The sequence below is a fragment of the Neovison vison genome, chromosome 10 (assembly GCF_020171115.1).
Source record: "Neovison vison isolate M4711 chromosome 10, ASM_NN_V1, whole genome shotgun sequence".
Taxonomy (NCBI): domain Eukaryota; kingdom Metazoa; phylum Chordata; class Mammalia; order Carnivora; family Mustelidae; genus Neogale; species Neogale vison.
Genome location: NC_058100.1, coordinates 8,793,242 through 8,811,002, shown reverse-complemented (window position 1 = coordinate 8,811,002; position 17,761 = coordinate 8,793,242). Strand labels below are relative to the sequence as shown.

Sequence of the window (17,761 nt, the reverse complement as noted above, 5' to 3'; positions counted from 1 at the left end):
AGTTAAGTCAAAATGGGTTGAAGACTTAAATGCAAGACCTGAATCCAGGAAATTCCTAGAAAAAACAATAGGAACAGGGCTTCTTGACATTGGTCTTGGTAATGATTTTTTAAACAGGACACCAAAGCCCAAGCAATAAAATAAAAAATAGACAACTAGAACTACATCAAACTAAGAAAACTTCTGCTCCACAAAAGAAACCATCAAAGTGAAAAGGCAAGCTGTGGAATGGGAGAAAAAACTTAAAAACCATATACCTGATAAGGGGTTCATATTCAAAATATATGAAGAACTCCTACAACTCCATAGCAAAAATCCCCAAATAACCCAATTAAAAAATGGACAAATGATCTAAATAGATATTTCTCCAAGAAAGATAATATGGAAGGCCAATAGGCACATGAAATGTTGCTCAGCATCACTAATCATTAAGGAAATGTTAATGAAAACCACAATGAAATATCACCTCATCTCTGTTACAATGGCCATCATCAAAAGGACAAAAGATAACAAGTGTTGGCAAGGATATGGAGAAAAGGGAACTCTTATGCACTGTTGGTGGGAATGTCAATTGGTGTAGCCTCTATGGAAAACAGTATAGAGGATCCTCAAAAAAATTAAAAATAGAACTACCATATGACCCAACATTTCTACTGTTGGGCATATATCCAAAAGAATTGAAATCAAGATCTTGGAAAGGTATCTGGACTTCCATGTTCACAGCAACATTATTCACGGTAGCAAAGACATGGAAACCTAAATGTCCATCAATAGATGAATGGATGGGGGCACCTGGGTGGCTTCGTGGGTTGGGACCTCTGCCTTCAGCTTGGGTCATGGTCCCAGGGTCCTGGGATTGAGCCCCGCATTGGGCTCTCTGCTCAGCAGGGGGCCTGCTTCCCCCCTCTCTCTCTCTCTCTGCCTGCCTCTCCACCTACTTGTGATCTGTCTGTCAAATAAGTAAATAAAATCTTTAAAAAATAGGTGAATGGATGAAGAAGTTGAGTTATATATATGTATATATATATATACATACACACATGTAGTTCTATATATGTATATATATATGTATATATATATATACATATACCCACATATATATAGACAGCTGTATCATTTGCGACAACATTGTTAGACCTTAAAGGCATTATATTAAAGGAAATAAGCCAGACAAAGGCAAATACTATATGATCTCCTATGTGAATCTAAAAAATAAGCAAACAAAAAACAGACAAACAAAAAAACTCATAGAAAAGGAGATCAGACTTAGGGTTACCAGAGGGGCACCCTGGAGGGAAAATTGGAGGAGAATCGGAGGAAGGTGATCAAAAGGTACAAACTTCCAGTTACAAGATAAATAAGGACTAGGGATGGAATGTACGAGATGGTGGCTGACATGGTCAGCTCACCATGCTGTACAGTGCATGCAAAGTTGTTAAGAGAATAAAGCCTAGGAGTTTTCATCACGGGGAGAAAATTTTTTCCTTTCTTTTCTTTTTGTTGTATCTATATGAGAAGATGGATGTTACCAGAGCCTATCACGGTAATAATTTCACAATATACATAAATTAAATCACCATGGTGTCTGCCTTAAATGTATATGGATGGATGTCAATTTTTTCTTGATAAAACTGGAAAAATAAAGACTCTATTTTGATTACTGGATCTCCCTGTGCATACATGCAAGAGTAGGGGTACGCAAAGAGAGGGAGGAATGTATTAGGTCAGTGATTCTCAGAGTGTGGTTTCTGGGCCAGCAGCATCAGCATCACCTGGGAAATGGTTAGAAATGGAAAGTCACAGATCTGTCCCAGACCTACTGGGGGCAAGGCCCAGCATCCCAGAGACTCTGGGTCGGGGGAGAGAGGCCCACCAATCCCTGTTTAACTAGTTCTCCAGGTGTTCTGAGCCATGCTCAAATCTGAGAAAAACTGATCTAGAGTCTAGATTATAATTACAGTGGTCTTTGGTTCAGAGCAACACCATCCTTCCTCCTTCTGTTATTTCAACCATACACTGTAGAGTTTACAAGTAACGACGGTATTGAGAAGGGTTTTCAGTGTTAGAAATTCAAAGCGAGCTAATTACATGCAGTCTTCATGGTGGGTGCTCTCAGAAATGATTTCCTCAACGTCAGGATCATCTCAGGACAAGCACTTTCACTTAAGGGTGATGGCCTTGAATATTCTCCAAATGGTTGTAGTGGGTTTTAGGGCACACAATTATACTCCGTTTATAGTTAATTTAGGGAAAGCTCTTTCTGCAGAAAAAATACTTGTTTTCCAAGCCCAGTCACATGTTCTCACTATGAAGGACGGCCACGTGAATATTGGTTGAAGATCTCTCACTTGGGAAGGGTAGCCCAAGAGCGCTGAGGGCCTCCTGGCCAAGTTCTCCCTCCTCCCCGTAGCTGTCCCTGGGGACCATGTGTCCCCATCACCGGTTGACTGGCTAGAAGACAGATTGCACCATGGTCCCTGCTTCATGGTGCTGGCCTCTCTCTGTCCACATGCCCAGTTTACTTTTCTTTGGTTTCCCTTCTTCTTCCCTTTATCCCTAATTGTCATTATTTAGGGTTTCTCTTTTTTTAAGGCCCGCTATCTTCTCCTCCTCGTGAAAACATAACTGGGTGGTGATGAAACACAGGGCTTCTGTAGGGTCAGTAGCAATGTGAAAGAGAAATTCTGATCATAGTTTAAGGGGCGTACATCTCATCCCACCTGTACCCCGAGTATGGTTCTCCAACAATTTCTGTAACCACAGGAAGTTGGTTGGCATTGGGGAATGGAATTGTGAAAAATGGGAAGAAAGAACTCTGCGGTGGGCCTGTTTGTGCCATGCACTGCCAGTGTGACTCTTGGCTTTATTCTGTCCATTCTGTACTAATTGGACACAAAATATTTAATAACCAATTATCAATCTCCCAAGTGCTCAGCATGGTGCTCTGTGGTAGAGGATACAATGATTATTTAGATGTTTCTCTGTTTTCTAGCAGCTTATTCTACTTACATGGAAAATAGAATTATAATGATAATATTTATTTAGTGAGCATTTATTAAGTTCTTACCATAAGCTCAGTACCATAAATACCATACATAAGTTGTTTGGTTTCACTATTATAATTAGCCAATTGGGTAGGTGCTTTTAACCATTTTGCAGATGGGAAGACCAAGACTTGATGCCAGGCAGCATGACCAAGAGCAGCAGCTAAATAATAAAATGATAGAGCAAACTATTTGGGTCCAAAGCACTGCTTTTACCTACTCTGCTATACTGTTTCCAGAAGTATATCCTAAAGGATTCTTAGTTCGGTCCAATGCAGTACTTTTTTCAAAAAATCCATGCCAATATTTATAGCAGCAATGTCCACAATAGCCAAACTATGGGAAAGAGCCCAGGTGTCCATTGACAGATGAATGGATAAAGAAGATATGGTCTGTATATACAACAGAATATTACTCAGCCACCAGAAAATGAAATTTTGCCATTTGCAATGACGTGGATAAAACTAGAGGGTATTCTGCTAAGCAAAATAAGTCAATTAGAGAAAGACAATTATCGTATGATTTCACCCATATGTAGAATTTAAAAAACAAAACAGAGGATCATAGGGGAAGGGAAGGGAAAAATAAAATAAGACTTTATCAGGGAGGGAGACAAACCAAAAGAGACTCTTAATCATAGGAAACAACAGAGAGTGTCTGGAGGGGAGGGAGGTGGGGAATGGGGTAACTGGGGGATGGGCATTAAGGAGGCACAGGATATAATGAGCCCGGGGTGTTAGGCACAACCGATGAATCACTAACCTCCACCTCTGAAACTAATAATACATTCTTTGTTAATTGATTTTTTGGAAAAAAAAAAACCCGCACTTAGAGTTTATGATATTATTTTCAGCTCTAGTGGTTAGAGAACGTAAGACAACATAAAAAGTTGTCTTCTAACTCAAATATTCTTGGATAATAAAGGTTTGAGGTAGACAAACTTGGGCTCTGGGTTTTTGGAAAGGGAAGGAACTGACAGAGAAGGGAGTGGAGTGTGGACCTTGGAGAAGATCTGGATCTTTTTGGTACCGAAGTATGGACCTGAGAAAGGTGTTCTCTGCTCTCCCTGGTCCTTCGGTAGCTTTATTTTATTTTATGCTGGGCATTTAATGTTGTCATAGACTGAATTATGTTTTTCTTTATTTATTCACTGTCTTCTCCCACCAGAGATAGGAAGGCAGAGACTTTATTCCTCTTGTCCATACCATCTCACCCCATGTCTGTATGTGGTAGGTGCGTGGCCAGTGTAGCTGTGGAATGATGGAACATTCTGCGTGAGGCATGGGAGTTTCATCGTCAATGGAAACAGGCAGTAGTTTCCTAAGCTATCAGGAGACATAGTAGAAATAAAAATATTGAAAATACCTTACATTTTTATAGTGTTTTACTATTTTTTTTAAAAAAGTGCTTTTATCTACTCCTACTTCTGAGCTCTCAAACCCTAACAGTGTGGTCTTTATTGCCCTGATTTTATAACTTAGGAGGGTAGGGCTCAGAGGATAGGTCACTGGCCTTAGGTCACATAGCCGGTGAGTGGTGGAGGTAAGCACAGAGACTGTGTGTCTGACCTCACTTTTGCCCGCTGTTTTGAGTCTCTCAGTTTTGTGGGATGAACTAGATAGAATCTGTGCGCACCGACCTGGCTGGGGTCCTGGCCTCAGCTTGCCCGTTCAAACCAGCACAGGGCCTAATCTCAACCAGGATGTCTGTGCCAAGGGCACAGGTGGTTGGATCAACTGTGTCATCTGACAATTCCTCGGTATGATTTAAAAAAAAATTTTTTTTTTAAAGATCTTATTTATTTATTTATTTGCCAGAGAGAGAGAGATCACAAGTAGGCAGAGCAGCAGGCAGGGAGAGAGGGAGAAGCAGGCTCCCAACGTGGGGCTCCATCCTGGGACTCCAAGACCATGACCTGAACCGAAGACAGACGCCTTAACGACTGAGCCACCCAGGCGCCCGTATGATTAAGTCCACAATGAACTTATCCGGGGAGGATTCACTTCTGTGAGAACATTTACAGTGTCCGCCGGCTCACTCAGCTCCCCGGTCACCTAGACAGTTGTTGTCTGGGTCTTTCTTAACTTGGAGAGATAACTAACCCCATGTCTCCCAACCCTGACTTGAAACAGTTTCATTTTCTCAGATAATTTTATCCTCCTGAAGACTAGTAATTACTGCAGAGACACTGGATTCCCCCGAAGAGATACAGTATTTGATCTACTTGTATCTGTGTCTGTGTCTGTGTCTAAACCAGAGCAGATGCACTCAGACCTTACTAATTAACCTAGGACGATGGTTTGTTGGTTTTTTAAAAAAGATTTTATTTATTTATTTGAGAGAGAGAGCATGAAGGGGGAAGAGGCGAGGCAGAGGGAGAAGCAGTCTCCCTGCTGAGCAGGGAGCCTGACGCAGGGCTCGATCCTGGGACTCTGGGATCGTGACCTGAGCCAGAGGCAGAGGCTTAACTGACTGAGCCACCCAGACACCCCTTTAACCTGGAATAACGTTATGCATATCATAGCCCACACCTAGTGAACCGCCGGTGTCGCCGGGTTAATGAACGTTTCCTGAGGCTGAGCCCTGAGCCGCAGATACCCGAAGTGGCCTGTTACAAGCTTCCTGTCTCTGTCTCTGATGCTAGCCAAACCAAAACAGCACATGTCCTGGCTTTCGGGTAGAGTTTTGGTCTGTTCTTGATTTGCACGCCATGACGCTGGTGTAGAGGAATCCCGTGGTGCCACAGTTACTAGTGTTTCCACGTAGGAGAGTCTGGGCACGGGCGGTCCGCATTTGCACCTGCACTTAACAGTTTGGATCACGTGTAAACATGTTTTTATTAAAACGGGGAAAGTGGTGGAAGAACTCAGGAGGAAAGATGCAGTGTGTGCACACGTGTGTGTGTGCACACGCGCGTGTGTGTGCGTGTGCACCAGTGTGCAGAGTTGAGAGGGAGAGAGGCAGGGTAGGTGTTAGCACAAAGCCTGTTCAAACATGAAAAAGCCCCAAACGGAGGCAAATCCACAATAATCCCAGCAACCTGCACCAATACTGTTGTGTTTCCCTCTGAGCCTCCTCTGGCAAGGCTTCCCTCTCGGGGGCACCGGCCCGCTGAGGCAAGCAAGCGGGTGTCCGCGCTGTGGCACCTGCCAGCATCCCCAGAGTGGAGATGTAACCCCCTTTGGGGTCCTGACTGGCCCACTGGCCCCTCTCCCTGCTTGGCACAGAAGCCCCCATCTGTTGTGGGCCTGGCCGCACAAAGGTGCCTTTCCGGGACACTTGACCCCCAGCCGACTCAGGCGTGCACTTGGCCTCTGTCTGCTGTGCTCTGGAAAGACTTAGCGCCCTGTGATCGGAGATCGCGGCTGGGATTGCAGTGGTAAGGTATGTGTGGGGGAGGGAGGAGAGTTCCCGTCCCTTTTGGACAGAAAAGAATGGCTTTCCAGCAGGAGCTTGTGGGGAATGATTCAGCCCCGAGAAAGCCTTTGCCGTGAGCCTTTCTTTCCTCACTCTTTAATAATGGCGACGCCACCTGCAGTTGGCCAGTCCCTGATGTTTGCAAATACCACGTACCCTTGGAACTTCATCACAATCCCATGTATTGAGGCAGGGAGAGGCGGCGAGGGGGCACAAGACACAGCATCCCGACCCTGTGCCCTTGGGCAGAACAACCCCCTCTTTGGGCCTCAGTTTGTGCATCTATAAAAGGAAAAAGAAAGACAAATACACATTTTCTGCTTCTAGGGCTGTGATCGAAACAATGAAGCAATGCAGTTGTAAAATGACCCATGCCAAGGATTAGGTCAGCATAGGGGATTTTTATATTCTCTCGTGGATGAAGAAATGGGGTCTCCGAGATGTGGGAATTTCATCCGAGGGTCCACAGCGAGTAGCAGAATTAGGGCTTAGAATCCAGCTCTCTTCTTTCATGGCCAGAGCTACTTTCTACCACTCTGCATGGCCCCTGACGTAAAGAGTGATCTTCCAGTGGACTCTGGGACACAGGGCAGCTAACTGTCGTCACTCTGAGGCCGGGATAGGCGCAGGTAACTGTCCTTTACTTGTGTCCGGTTTGCTGGTTAAAAGGTCTTTTTCTCAGGGCGCCTGAGTAGCTCAGTTGGTTAAGCATCCAACTCTTGGTTTCAGCTCAGGGCAGGATCCCAGGATCGTGAGATCGAGGCCCCGTCGGACTCTGTACTAGGCGTGAAGTCTGCTTAACTTTCTCCCTCCCCCCTCCCCCTTTCCAATCTCTCTCTCTCTCTCTCTCTCTCTTTTGGTAGGCAGGAAGGAAGAGTTTATTAAGAGTACAAAACCCCCAAAGAGGAAGAGGACCCGAAAGGATTGCCCTCCCTTCCCATCTCTTAAAAAAAAAAAAAGTCTGTTTCTCCTCCCTGCAGGAGCACCTTGGGCCTGGCTGGAAGTAGACAGGCCTTGGATGAAACCTGGTCCTGCCTCCGGGGCCCTGTGTGTTAGAGGGAAGATTCCCGAACCTCTCAGAGTCTGTGTTTATTCCTTAGGTGGGAGCAGAGTGGATGGTCCGACCTGTCATGCGCGTTGCCGTGGAGATGACAGGGCCTGTGCACCCTGGACACAAAGGGCCTGACACAGACTTGGTTCCTGGGGTGTGGGGATTTCCTTCTGCTCAGGGTCCCTGGCTAGCCCTGGGGCCTGAGTGATTTCCTCAGTCCCGTCTTCCAGGTGGCTGTCCTCACCCTGCCTGGGCCCAGCAATTCCGTGCCTGGCGTCCAGGCCTTCCCTGGTCCACTCTTGGCCCAGGTGGCTCCAGCCGCAGAATTCCCCTTGTCATTCATCTCGTTGTTGCTGACAGCATCGGCTCTGGGACACCAGGGCCCCTCTCCACCTGAATTTCTTCTTCCTCCCAGTTGTGTACCTCCAGCGAGACCCTGAGCTCCCCGTCCTGGTCCCTGGCCGTGCGCTCATTTTCTTCCCATCCTGAGGTTAGAGACAGGCCGAGCTCTCCAGGACTCCAGCTTCCCGCCCTCCACCTCTGGAAAGCCTCACCTCCCTCGTTCCCGTGTTTAAGCTGCTGCCACTAGCTTCTCTGGCTCACGGAACCATCTTTTCTCAATGCCTACATTTGTGTTAATGTCTCTCACCATGTGCAAGGAACTTAGCCAAATTCTATGTAACATTTTGCACCGTTTCACACGTGCTAACTCTGTTTTCTGTTCCTTAGGAGCAAGGGGTTATGTCTGAGGGCTTTGTTATCCCCCCCAGCGCACTGAGTGGCCCTGGGCTGGAACGGCGTGCCCACGCACCTGCTATTTGAAGAGCCCCCCTCCTGGGTTGATGCCTTGCTTCTGTGCCGTTGAAAGTTCTGCTCTTGGGACAGGCAGCGCCCTGTCGCCTGTATCTGGAACTGCTGCGTGTTGCTCGTGTGACTCATTTTTTTAATTCCAGTGACACCTGCACAGTGTCACCTTGTCCAGTCCCCTCCTTAACTCCTTGGAGCAAAGTTATCCATATTTGGGCTTTGGGTCCTTCCCCTTCCCAGGTCTGAGAGCTCTGTGAGAGCAGAGGGCGCATCTCCATCCTCTGCGGATCCCGGAGCCGTCCTGGTCCTTGCCTGGAGCCCAGGATGGATGCTCATTGAGTCAGTGCAACGAACCGGTTCCAAGTCCGATCTTTCAGGGGAACCTGGGTTTGGCCGTAGTCGAGACCTCCATGCAGAACCACGGGCAAGGTAGTTTCAGACAGACACGGACTTGACTTTTCCGGATCGTCTTGCCTCTTGGATTTTAGGTGCTGTGCTGCACCTAGAGTTGATGGCTGCTTGGGCTCCAGGAGAAAGGAATTCCGAGCCTGACATGCAGCCAGCAGCCGAAATAGCTTCCTGTCTTCATACATGCCGCCCTTCCTCCTTTCCCTGCCCCTCCCCCCACAGCAAGCCCCAGACCCTTCCTCTCCTCCCCACCCTGCCCTCCCCCAGCCTGAAGGACATTTATGAGGCTCATCACGGGGGAAGCATCTGAGGCCTGTTCCTGCCTCTCCCTTCCCTAGCACGCGGGGCTCTGCCCCCACCCCACCTCCTGGGCCAAGCTCAGATATCTCTTCCCCTGTTTATGGGCCGTTGGGATTTTTTCCAACAACCCGAAATGAATGTACGAGGCCCCACAGGTAGTGCAGCCCGTCTCAGGGCCATAAACCATGGCGGGGTCTTTCATCTGTGATTGCTCATGTCATAAACGAGTGGGAGGGCCAGGCAAGGGGGAAGAACAGCCCTGAACCATGCCAGTTTTTTTTTTTTTTTTTAAATGAGAAAGGGGAAAGAAAAACCCTGAGAAACATGTTCAGACTTTATGCCAAGCAAATTCACTTCACTATGGTAGGCTGTGCGTGGAGATAAGTCTCTGGACGTCCCCACTAGGAGTCAGATTTATGCCGTGTTTGTGTCTAAATGGCCTCCAGGGAGGCTGACATTTGTTGTCGGAGACAGCGAGTGGTGTTCCTTTCATCTCCATGGAGGGGTGTCAGCTTAAATTATGAGGGATCGCTCCGGCCCGCATCGGGGTGTGGGAGCGCTGGCAACGGAGCGGGCCCGTCTCCTCCTTCCACTCCCACGCCTCTGCTGTTTCAAAGTGGCTCTTCCTCTTCTGCTCTCCAGCATTCCTGCGGGTGCTGGGAGAACTTTCCTAGCTCTTTCCAACGTTTCTTTCCTTTGGACCTGTCAATAGATGTGCTTCTTGGGCATCGCGTGTTTTTTTGCAGAGAAGTTGGGGTCCGGGTCAGACAGGCCTGTCCCTACGGCACGAGAGGGCGGGAAGCCTCCGTGGACACCCCCTGGGAGCAGCCTGCCAGTTCCCCAGCAGAGTCAGAGGGCCCCGTTCTGTCCGTCACAGTTACAGCCCCGCAGGTCAGGAGCAGGGCGACATTAGCGATGGTCTCCCTTCTCCTCGGCAGCTGGGTCGTGCGTCTGTTGGCACCTTGAGAGATGCCAGGAGGCCCCTGTGCACTGCGTCTTCGGAATCTCTCTCGCTCAGCTCTGCCAGGGCACCTGACATCCCACAGAGGTGTCTGTTTGCTTGGGGGCGTTTTCTGTTCGATGCATACATGGTTTTGACCGTGGGAGAGAACATGGCGGACCGTGCGCCTCGTGGACGCCTTGGTGTTTGTCAGCAGAGCTTTCCATCCCAAGAGTCAGAACCTGTAAGACTGGGTTGGAAGATCTGTAAGTTTTGATGGAAAACAGGAGGTCCGGAGAGGTCTAGAGAAGAGATCATCTCGCTATGGTATGCAGGCCTGATCTGGCCTGGGGCCCGTTTCTGGAATAGTCTTATTGGCACAGAGCCACGCCTACTCATGGTCTGTAGCTTCTGCGCTCCAGTGGCGAAGGCCGGTGGTCGCACTAGACTGTAAGGCCTGCAAAAAGTAAAATAGACCCTCGCTGGCCTTTTACCAAAAAAAAAAGGTTGTAGGCCCCTGGTCTAGGGCATGAAGCTCTTCTTGGAAGGCAAAAGGTGGGACCTGAGGAGACAGAGGAGAGAGAGAGATTAGGAACTGAAAACAGGGATCGAAGGGAGAAAATGTACCACAAAATCAATAGAAACTCTTGAGACCAATCTTAATCTTGTTCTCCCCCCTCCTGCCCCCTTCACCTTCCTCCTCTGAAAACAAATGTTTTCATCTCTCCTCCTCCAGGGACGGGGAGAGGATGAATGAGCCACGCACAGTGTTCCCACATCCTCCTAAGTGGGCCGCGGGGACTAGCCTAGGGATGAGTTCTCTTTCCTCCTCCCCTTTGCTCCGTGATGGAGCAGCAGCTCTTGGGGAAGGTGTCGGGATCCCAGACAAGGAGTGGGGGAAACACAGCGACCCGAGGGGCCTCACCAAGCCCGCCTCCGGGGCTCCCAACAGATTTCAGCAGTTACACTGTTGGGTCTGAACTGGCCCAACCCCCTCTCTTGCCCTTCACCTTCCTTCTCACGAGCACTCACAGGCTCCCGGACTTATAACCGACTCTCAGTGTTGGCTGGGGTCATGTCTGCAAAGAGAAACGAACGCTGGGTTTGTAAAACCTTAACTCAGACTCCCGTCGACAGGCAACTATTAACAGAAAACATGTGTCTCGGATCAAGAATACTTCTTTTATGTTGAAGTAATAATGGTGACGATGACGGTGATGATTTAGTAGGCACCTGCTACATTCTAGACAGTGCTAAACCCTTTCCGTGTATCTCATTTAATGCCAACAGCCCCGTCGCTCTCCCCAGTGAGACCTCGGAGTCTGGAGAATTTGCTCGACATCACACATGACTGGCTGAGCCGGAATTTAAACCTGAGTTTGGAAGACTCCAGAGCCCACATTGCTCTCCCAAAGGATGGCAGTGTGTCTGAGACATCATCGAGGAATCTGGCATGATTTTAGACCTTACATTTTCAGGAGTTTTGTTTTCCTAGTTATCCATAAGCATATGCATCAGACCACGTGCGGCATGACTGTCGGAGACCCGGACCGATTCCAGAAAACAATCGCAAATATCATTTTGTGGACAAAACTGGTTATAAGACATGAAGTTCCTAAATTATACAGTTGCATTTTATTCTGTTGTGTCTATCTGATGAGATATTTTCTGTGCTCCAATGCCTTTTTTAAAAATTAAGCTTTTAATTGACATTCCAGTAGAGTTAACATGCAGTGTTATAGGAGTTTCAGGTGCGAGAGACAGTGAATTGTACAAGTGCATTTTCAGACGTAGTCTGCACGTGGGATCTCACGGCCGTTCATTCCAGACTCCACTCCTGTTCATCGCTGGCCTCGCAGGAGGTCTGTATGAGCCTGGAGTGGGGGTGTCAGCCCATTTCCAAAGAAAACTCACTGAAGGCCTCATCGGTAACAGAGGAACATCCTTTTGACCCTCCAGCAGCAGACAGAATTCTTGGCCTCGGTGAAGGACTGGGCTTTGGGGAGAGGGGGTCTCTGAGCAGTGGGGTGTAGGGCCTGCAGGGGTGAGTGTGGGGAGTCAGTGCCTTTTTTCCCACTGTCTGTCTTCTTGTGGGGTCTTCTTATTTCCCCATGGTCTTTAGTTGTTATGTGTTCATTTTTTCCTTGCCATTCTGAAAATATCCTTCTAGAAAGACCCTACGGAGGGATGGCTAAGGTCAGCTAACTGGATTTGCCCCAGGGAAGAGCTGCCTCAGAGGTAAAGAGGTCAGAGTAGCCACTCCTTGTCACGAGGATACTTGTTTATCTCTTGTTTAATCTTTCTGGGTTTTCCCTCTGTACTCTTGAGGCGAGTGAGGCAGAAAGGAAAAGATGTTCTCTCCACATCTATTTCAAGCCTCCTGTGTGATTTGGGCTATTGTACTGTGGTTCCGTGAGGTAGGGTACCATTTGCTGCAGTGGTATAGGTGGGGAAACTGAGGCCCAGGGCATGTCCACACTCTCATAGCACCGTGCTTATAATGGGGGTCCAGGGTGGATGGAGACCCAGGTGTGCCCACATCAGACCTATTCAGTGACATTGAAAGGGTCATGCCCTCCAGGAACTCACGGGTTAGTGTCCCGTCCTGTTCCAACTGTATGTCTGAACGTTCACGGAGAAAAGAAGCCATTGTCCTTTCGGATGGAACAGTCAACAGAAGTCTGAACTAAAATGGCGTATGCACCATCCCCTTTACAGAGGAGGGTGGGATGAAGAACAAGCATTGTGTGGCTCCCACACGGAGGGGCCCCTCCTCCTGGATTTCTTGAGATGGCCAGAAGGGGAGCCAGTGTCAGGACACCAGAGCTGAGGACACTCTCGGGATGGGGCTTTCCATCCCAAGGATGGAAAGAGGAAAGAGGACAGCTCAGCTCTGTGAAGACCCAGTGGGAAATGTTCTTGTGAGGTTGTTTGGCCGTATAACTGCCGATGTCTTTTTTTTTTTTTTTTTTGTCAGAGAGAGAGAGAGGGAGAACGAGCGAGCACAGGCAGACAGAATGGCAGGCAGAGGCAGAGGCAGAAGCAGGCTCCCCGCCGAGCAAGGAGCCGGATGTGGGACTCGATCCCAGGACGCTGGGATCATGACCTGGGCCGAAGGCAGCTGCTTAACCAACTGAGCCACCCAGGCGTCCCTGCCGATGTCTTTTAATGCGAGATTAGGAAAACGTCTCCCTCCCGTCGTATCTCCCAGACCCTAGAAGCCTCTTCTCAGAAGCACGAGGTGATGTCCATGGGATGCAAGGGGGAGTCTGGGAGAGGCTGTGACAGCTACTGAAGGCTTTGCTTCCTTCCTCCAATTGCTCACTGCTTGTGAAGTAATTCCCATAAACGCAAATATAGTTACTTTAATCGCTACTGTATACACAAGCAGTTTTGCCCGACTACCTGTGTTAAGTCCATTCTGTTATCTGTCCCTGCAGGTAATCTAATGCTGGTCCTCCATGGCTATTTATTTATTTATTTGTTTGTTTTCTCCATGGCTTTTTAAACAGTAATATTTTCCACCCCTGTGGTGTCTAGAATTTCAGACACAGTATCTAGGAAATTATACAAAATTTCTCCAGGCCTAGACTTGGAAGAATGACTTTTAAGAAATAATATTAATAACCAGTGCTTCTTGGACATCTATTACATGCCACGCAGAGTTCTGAGTGCATTATTGAGAAACTCATTTAATCCTCATAACAGCCCAAGGGACATGGGTTCTCTCCTGTCCCAATTTTGCACGTGAAGAAACCGAGTCAGAGAGTTAAGTGCCTTGCTCAAGGTGATGTTAGTTAGTAACTTTGGAGCTAAGACACCACCCTGGGAGAATGGTCGGAACCGTAATGGTAGACTCTCTGGTTGCTGTCTCCAGATTTTAGAAGGAATTTCCTTGGCCTCTTAATGGAGGCTTTCACGTCAGTCCTTCGGAGGTTCCTACACTCACCTGGAAAGCCATCCTGGGAACACGGACCCGAGTGCCTTGTTATACGATAACATACAGCTCCAGAAAGTGGCTTTGGAGAACTTAACAGTGTTTTCTTCATCTTTTAGGCAAAAGCGATGATGAAGAAAGTCTTTGCAAGTCAGCCCACGGGGCAGGGAAAGTAGCTGCCGAAGACGGCAAAGACCATAAGCGCCCCAAACGTCCCAGAACCATCTTGACGACCCAACAGAGGAGAGCATTCAAGGCCTCATTCGAAGTGTCCTCCAAGCCTTGCAGGAAGGTACAGGGGGAGGAAGGGAGCAAGGGGGACTGGGCCCCACTTGTTTGTGTATCTTGCCCTCCTCTGGATTGCCCATGGACATGTGGGGGAGTTAAGGCGTTGGGGGAGGCTGTGCAGGTAGCCTTGAGCCCTGCTGGAGGCTCCAGATCCCCGATCCCTTCTGTGCACGCATACCCACTTTGAGTGGCCGCCGGCTCAGTTTACGGAGAGCGATAGGAAGAACAGTAGGTACAGTTATGGGGATGGACCCAGATGCTCTAACAGGGAGAGCAAAAACGGAGCGGTTCGTAGACATATATTTATTTAGTTTTGGTCTAGTTTGTTCCACTTGGAGTGGCGATTTTGGGATTCACTGATGTCTTACTTCATTCATCTTTGTGGCTGAAGGGTATCCCCCGGTATGGATGTGTCACAGTTTGTCCCTCCCCGGTCGGTGTGTGTTTGGATTGTTTCCAGTTTGGAACTGGGACAAATGGGGCTGATGTGAACTTCGGTGGTTTAATGAGGTATGAGTTTATTTTCCTCTTACGTCGCAGTCCAGGGCTAAGCAGCCCAAGGTCAGCAGGGAGCTCTGTTACCTGCCACAGGGTTCATTCATGCCACCAACTTTTCCAGCCACCGTGGTGGAGAAAGAGGGAGTAGAGAGCAGGCCTGCCCCAAGATGCTTCGTAAAACTTGCACTCAGACATGGTGGCCAGAGTTTAATCCCCTGACCGCGCCTCCTCTACGGGGGCTGGGCAGTGAGTCGGCCTGGGTGGCCACATGTCCTGCTGAAGCTTGACCGGTGGTTAATGGGAGGAAGGAGAGAAGGGACACTGGGGACAGTCAGCAGTCTCTGCCACAGACAGCTGCACCGGTTTATTAAGTATCCACCACTTATGGACGGCCACGTACTCAGTCTCGTTACTGATGCTACCCAAATAAGACAACTTTTTCAATTGAACCTTGTGGAGGAAAGACATTTTCGAAAAACTGAGCATTGTTTTTCTCTATCTGTATTAGTCAGCTTTGGCTGTCATAACAAACAAAACCTTGGTGGCTTCCAGCAGACATCGTGTTCCTGCTTCTAGACTGCAGCTTGGCTGTGGCCCAGCTGGGCTCAGGTCCAGGCCTGCTCCACCTGTCTCTCTGGGGCTCCAGGCCAAGGGAGCACGCTGTTCCCGTGAGGATGGCAGAAGGCAGGAGGCCAGGTCATACCGGCAAACCCACTGAAAGGCTCTCCTTGGATCACACATTCCGTATTCACACTCATCCCATGAGCCAAGACAAGTCATGTGGCTAACCCCAAGTGAGGCAGGGGAAGGCCTGCCTGTGGGTGCAGGGGAGGGAGGGGGCGTGTCTGCTGAACTGACCAATAGTACAGTTTGCCATCGCACTTGACCTCCAGCAGACCTTTCTCTGCCTTCATACTCCTTAAACTCCAGGGGTGGAGCGGGGAGGAAGGAAAGCCCCAAAGCAGACTTTGGGTAAGGACTAATGATCATCTCCTTCTATTATTACTAATTCTACACGTTAGACTCCCAGCCTCTGTGGCTGGTGCTGGCGGCCAGGCAGCCTGCAGGCCACCAGCCAGTAGGGAAGAGATGCGTGTGCACATAACATGGGGGAGAAAGCTGTGAGGACCATTACAGGGGGGCAGCCGGGAGCCGTGGGAGCACAGGGAAGGGAAAGTTCACTTCTGTCTGGGGAATCAGGTAAGGCTTTGTGGAACAGGTGGCTTTTGAGCTGGGCCTCTGAAAAATGGATAGGGTTTCAGCAGGTGGAGGTGGGGTCGGGGCACACTGCTATTTTAGTTGGCTTAGCAGAAGGATGTGTCTTAAAGATCTGGTTTAATCATCTTCTCCTAAGCCTCAGCCCACGTGGTGTGTTGAAGGTGGACCACTTTCCAAGGCCCCCTGTGAGCTCTCTGCCCCCATGTTAGGCGTTTAACCCCATGTCCGCGCAGGATCGAAGCAAGAGGGCAGCGTCTCTCAGACTCGCTCTCAGAAAGTCTGAGCTTCTCAACTCTTCCCTGCCTGCCACCTTGCCCGCCCCTCACCGTGCGTCTGCATGGAGGGGAGTGTTTCAACCATCCTTCAGCATGGGGATCCCGACCGTCCTGTCTCTCTGGGGCCACAGCACCTGTGCTGGTCAGAGCTGACTGCTTTCGATCTGCCCGATTCCAGATGGCTCTGGTCTCGTTCTCCTTGAGTAGGGCTCGCTCAGGGTAACAGTGAATATGAATATTCATGACGCCCCCAGAGTCACCTAGAGATGTGAGGGACAGAACCAAAATGTAGGTCAAGCAACAGAAACAGAAGAGAACAAGAGAGCGCTATTGCAAAGTGGTTTTCACCCTCATTTCTCCTTAAGTAGGTCTGTACATTGGCGTGGATCGACTCCGAAAGCACGATCAATGACGGGTTTTGCTCATGTTCAAAAACCACTTGGAAACCCGTCTTGGAACACACATCTAATGAGTTATTCCCTCCTTTATTTACCTGGTGAAGGGCTTCCCTCCACTAGAAGGGAAGCAATGGTCTTGTGTCTGGGCTCCAAGTGGCCATTAGACACTAGCCAGCTCCCACCAAGATGCGGCCTGCCGGCCTCCCTATGCGCTGCGTCGGGAACGTGCTTCCCCCTCTCTGAGATGCCGATGTTTCTCTGTTTCTAATGTTCCACTTTGTCAAGGTGAGGGAGACCCTGGCCGCAGAGACAGGGCTGAGCGTCCGTGTCGTCCAGGTGTGGTTCCAGAACCAGAGAGCAAAGGTAATCAATTGGCTTCGTACTGTCGTCTGTCTCGGTGTGGCTGGTTTCCCAAAATAGCAGTGGTGGGACTTACTGCTTGTGGATATGATGTCTAACCAGAACTCATTGGATAGTAGTTCTCACGAGTCAGAAATTCTGTTGTGGGCCGTCATGTGGGCCACAGCTGTCCTGCTTGGGGGAGAGGCAGGGCATTTGTTTTAGTGAAATGACTGATTTTCCTGGTGGCCGTGACTGAATCTGGCCACCCATCTGCTGGCATAAATGTCTTTTTGTGTTTTTTGGTAGAAATGGATTCTTTAAATCACCTTTAACTAACGCAGCTACCAAAGTTATTTTAAAATTGCCAAGAGAACCTTCTATAGCGTGCGTGTGACAGCTCTGGGGCCACGTGGTAGCATGGTGGCACTAATGCCTTTACCCAGTGCCCCCATATACGCCCCAACCATCATACTCTCTTCCGGAGCCCACCAGGGTCCACATAGTCTTGCGCTTGTCAAGTTTCCTGCCCCTAGAAAGGCATGTGGCCCATGGCCCATATGTCTGGGGTCCTAATCTGTAGAGGGTGATAACTTCCTATCTCACTATCTGATCATGATTCCTTAGGATAGCACGGTGCTGCCCTAACTGAATTCTAGCAGAGCCCTGGGTACACACTTCATCCTGGGAGGACCCCATGTTTCCGTAGGTTTGAGAGGTCCCGTAACCTCATGGCTTCCTAAAGCAGGGCAGTTTGAAGCTCTGAGAAATGCTTGTTTTTGTTAGGGTCTCACGGAACCCTAACGTTCCACCGAACACAGTGCAAGAAGTTGGGTTACGA

The 17,761-nt window shown here is 48.9% G+C and overlaps 1 protein-coding gene across 1 annotated transcript in view; it reads left to right on the top strand.

Annotated features, from left to right (window-relative positions):
• The window catches only part of LMX1A (LIM homeobox transcription factor 1 alpha), a 49,961-nt gene that overhangs the window by 26,055 nt on the left and 6,145 nt on the right, over window positions 1-17,761 (top strand). The window contains exons 2-3 of the mRNA XM_044266775.1: window positions 14,024-14,196; window positions 16,867-16,944. Of these exons, the coding sequence (XP_044122710.1) occupies window positions 14,024-14,196; window positions 16,867-16,944 (251 nt within the window). The remainder of the gene's footprint in view (window positions 1-14,023; window positions 14,197-16,866; window positions 16,945-17,761) is intronic.